This window comes from Rattus norvegicus, chromosome 7, assembly GCF_036323735.1.
Source record: "Rattus norvegicus strain BN/NHsdMcwi chromosome 7, GRCr8, whole genome shotgun sequence".
Classification (NCBI taxonomy): domain Eukaryota; kingdom Metazoa; phylum Chordata; class Mammalia; order Rodentia; family Muridae; genus Rattus; species Rattus norvegicus.
This window is the reverse complement of record NC_086025.1, coordinates 5,191,052-5,195,593: the sequence shown is the minus strand read 5'-3', so window position 1 is coordinate 5,195,593 and position 4,542 is coordinate 5,191,052. Positions and strand designations below refer to the sequence as shown.

Below are 4,542 nucleotides of genomic sequence, written 5' to 3'. Positions count from 1 at the left end.
ATGAATCACACGGAGATTGCAGAATTTATCCTCTTAGGCCTTTCTGATGACCCTGACCTTCAGATTGTGATTTTCCTCTTTTTATTAATCACATATATATTAAGTGTCACGGGAAACCTGACTATCATCGTTTTGACCTTCATAGACTCCAATCTACAAACACCAATGTATTTTTTCCTCCGGAATTTTGCTTTCTTGGAAGTCTCATTTACAAGCGTATGTATCCCTAGATTTCTGGGGTCTATTGTCACCCGGAATAAGACAATTTCCTATAACAACTGTGCTGCCCAGCTCTTTTTCTTTATCTTCATGGGGGTGTGTGAATTTTACATTCTAACTGCCATGTCCTATGACCGCTATGTTGCCATCTGCAAGCCCCTTCACTACACAACCATCATGAACAGGAAACTCTGCACCTTGTTTGTGCTGTGTGCCTGGCTGGGTGGTTTTCTGACTGTTTTCCCACCCCTTATGCTTTTGCTACAGCAGGATTACTGTGCTTCTAATGTCATTGATCATTTTGCATGTGACTTTTTCCCCCTCTTGCAACTGTCTTGCTCAGATACATTGGTACTAGAAGTGATTGGTTTCTACATTGCTCTGGTTGCTCTGCTGTTCACTTTGGCATTGGTGATTTTATCTTACATGTACATTATCAGGACTATTTTAAGAATTCCATCTACTAGCCAGAGAAAAAAGGCTTTCTCCACCTGTTCCTCTCACATGATTGTCATCTCCCTCTCTTATGGAAGCTGCATATTCATGTATGCCAATCCTTCTGCAAAAGAAAAAGCCTCATTGACCAAAGGTGTGGCAATTCTCAATACTTCTGTTGTCCCCATGTTAAACCCCTTCATTTATACCCTGAGGAACCAGCAAGTAAAGCAAGCATTCAAAGGTGTAGTACACAAACTAATATTTTCTGTAAGCAAATGAAATTAAAAGCACTTTAAAAATAAAAAATTCTACTAAGAAAAAAAGAATTATAATTTTGAAATTATTAAGTATCTTCTCTGATAGTTTCTTTATGTGTTATATTGTACTAACTTATATAGTTTCACAGTTTCTTCTCTTATCTTTATAATCAAATATATATAATACACTGCTGTTTGGAAATCTTTAATAAATATTGACAGGATGAGAAAATCCAAAGTCAAAACCAATCCCAGTACTGAGAGGAAACTGAGGATCAAAGTTACACCCCTAGCCTAGGAGCTCTTGGTAATTCTTGGATGCCAGGACAAAAAGAGTTTCTTTTTTCAGGGTATAAACTTGGATAAAATGTTCACATTCTAATGGAAGACCACACACCTTAGAATATTTGGGCAGCACAACATGGCTTGGTGTTCATAAAAAGACACAAAGTTGATTGAGAAGGAAGGGGGCAGCTCTGGGAAGAATTGTGCAAAGATTAATGTGACCAAAAAATGTTGTACACAATTCCCAAAAGGCTAATAAAAACAATAAAATGAATTTTTCTCATAGATTTTTAGAAGTGTTATGTATTTTAAAGAAATATTATATGGGGAGATATCATAACAGTTTTAATTCTGTTTATATATCCATAATCTATATATTCTGTCATCAAAATAATCAGAAATAAAGTTGTAAATTTTATTTCATATTTTCAAGATTGATTGACATTTTTCATAGCATTTAAGATTGTCTATGTCCTGTATATTCATTACTTATGAGCAATAGGCCCTTTTTTAATGCATCTTAAATGCAAGTTTATGCTTTGTAGATTTTAAACTGTGCCACACTTGTTTTTCCCGTAAATTAAGTGAGTTACTTCTTTAAAACACAAAAGGTAATTTGGGGATGCCCTCTAACTGTTTCAACAATGTGGGCATCAATTCAATAACCTGTCTTCTGCCTTGAGGTGTCTGATGCTGATTAATAGTTACACTGTGTGAGAGTTCATTTCTTTCTTTTACATTTTCCCAACTAGATCAGATTAGAAAATGTTATATCTCATATAACTTATTTCTGTGTGTGGGACACCATAACATACAAATTGAGACATGAAAAATGAATAAAAGTCTTTTATACCAATTTTTATATATTTGGGAAGGAAGTTTTAGATTTTAAATCTTAACTACATGCCAAGGTCCAAAAACCAAAGCATCCCACTGTGAGAAAAATGACATATCTCTGGGGAATTTAATGTTTTAGAGTCATTTTAGTACTCTAAATATTGGCCTTCTAATTAAGTATTTTCAAATGCTTCTTACTATTCTCTTTATCCATTCATTCCTCCAAAAGACCCAACAAGCAGCTGAAAGAGTCAGATAAAGATATGTGTAGTCAACCAATGAACAGAAGCTGCTAACCCTTCTGATTGTATTAGGAGAAAGCTGGAGGAAGCTGAGGAGGAATGGAATCCTGTACCAGGACCAGCAGTCTCAATTAACTTGGCCTCCTGAGATCTCTCAGACAAAGGATCATCAACCAGGTAGCATACACCAGCTGATATGAGACCTCCAACACATATACAACAGAGAACTCCCAGGTCTGGGTTCAGTCAGAGAAGATGCACCTAATGATCAAGAGACTGAAGGCCCCAGGAAGTTTAGAGGTCTGGTGTGGTGGGTAGGGTGGGGACATCCTTGTGGAGATGGGGCGTGGGTATGGGATGTAGAACAGTCAGGGAGTGGACAGGGAGGTAAATAAAATCTGGAGTGTAAAAATAAATAAATAATTAAAAATATATGAATACTAAATACAGAAATGAGTCAGTAAAATAAAAGATTTGCCTTGTCCCAATATAGCTATAAAGGAGAAAAAAACAAGTGTATAAAATATATGTCACAGCAGGTAATTTTATAAATTTTAGCATAGTATGTTGTACAAATTAGCAATGATATTGAAACCTAAAGGATAAACAAGTTAGTATTATCAACAGTGTATTCATTATACCAAGGAGAGAAAAAACCTGGCATTGCTATTTTTCCTTACTCAAGAATAGCAAGTAGCCTTGACAGAGAAACATGGTAAGGAAATACACATATCACAAAGTCTCAGATGAACAGACATACCCATAATAAGCAGAAAACTCTTCATATCTAAAACCCATCTAGGACGTGCTGTAAAGTGGAGCTTATGAGATATGGAGCAATAATTCTTTTCTGTCACTAGACAACTTATCAATACTACGTAACACAAGTGATACGACACTTTTTTTTTGCTTTTGGAGTTGAAGTGCTATGTAAACACAACTGCCATTCTAACCATTAAACTGATTTTTTCCTCTGGTGTAATATTTGTTCCATACAACTCTATTTTAAAAAAGGGGGGAAAGAAGCTTTTATTGTTTGTATCAGTGTATTTGTTGTCTGTTCAAACATTGTTCATGTATGGATACATTATAGTTGAAAAACAAATTATTAGCAAGGAATATATTTTTGGCTAAATGTGTGAAACATTGTTGGTTTAATTTTAAAAGTAATTTTGTGTTATGCTGTTATGGTGTGATTATACCATTACCCCTTCCTTTTTCTCTTCCCATCATTTTTTATGCACTACACGTGCTTGTTCCCCCCCACCTCTCTCTCTTTCAAAATGCCTCAGTGGTTAAGAGCACTGACTGCTCTTCCAGAGGTCCTGAGTTCAAATCCCAGCAACCACATGGTGGCTCACAACCATCTGTAATGGGATCTGATACCGTCTTCTGATGTTTCTGAAGACTGCTACACTGTACTTATATATAATAAATAAATAAATCTTAAAAAATCACATTTCACCATTAATCACTATTATATGCATATAAATACAACCTACTTAGTCTGTATAAAGGTCTGTGTGTCTGAGACCTAAATTACAACATGTCCTAAGTGAAAATTTAGACACACTGGTACTTTGAGGATAATACTAAAGTTTATTATTACTTTAGTATGAACTTAACAACCCAAAAGTGCAAATCACAACCAGAAGGAAATATCTTCCTATTTCAGAAATAACAGATATTAGGAAAAATTGTTTTAAATGAAATGATGAAGATTTTTTTCCTCAAGACTTTAAACATGAAGCAGTGTTGAATTTTGTCAAATGCTTTCTCAGCATCTAATGAGATGATCATGTGGGGATTTTTTTTGCTTGATTTTTTTATTGAGTATTTTTATTTACATTTCAAATGTTTTTCCCTTTCCTGGTTTCTGTCCATAAGCCCTCTATTCCATTACTCTCTGCCTTCTAAATGGGTGTTTCCCTCCAAACCATGCCCATTCCTGCCTTCCCTCCCTGGCATTCCCTTACACTGGGGGAGGGGTTCCAGCCTTGGCAGGACCAAGGGCTTCTCCTTCCATTGGTGCCTAACAAGATCATTCTCTGTTAAAAGTGCATTTGGAAGCATGGGTTTGTCCATGTATAGTCTTTGTGTAGTGGTTTAGTCCCTGGGAGCTTTGGTAAGTTGGTATTGTTGTTTTTACGGTGTTGCAAGCCCCTTCAGCTCCTTCAATCCTTTCTCTAACTCCTCCAATGTGGACCCTGTTCTCAATTCAATGATTTTCTGCAACATTCGCCTCTGTATGTGCCACACTGTGG

General features: G+C 36.0%; 1 protein-coding gene across 1 annotated transcript; it reads left to right on the top strand.

The window, feature by feature from the left end:
• Or6c3 (olfactory receptor family 6 subfamily C member 3) lies at positions 1–936 on the top strand. The gene has a single exon (NM_001001074.1). The coding sequence runs from the start codon at positions 1–3 to the stop codon at positions 934–936; it is 936 nt and encodes a 311-aa protein (NP_001001074.1).
• Positions 937–4,542: the final 3,606 nt, after the last annotated feature.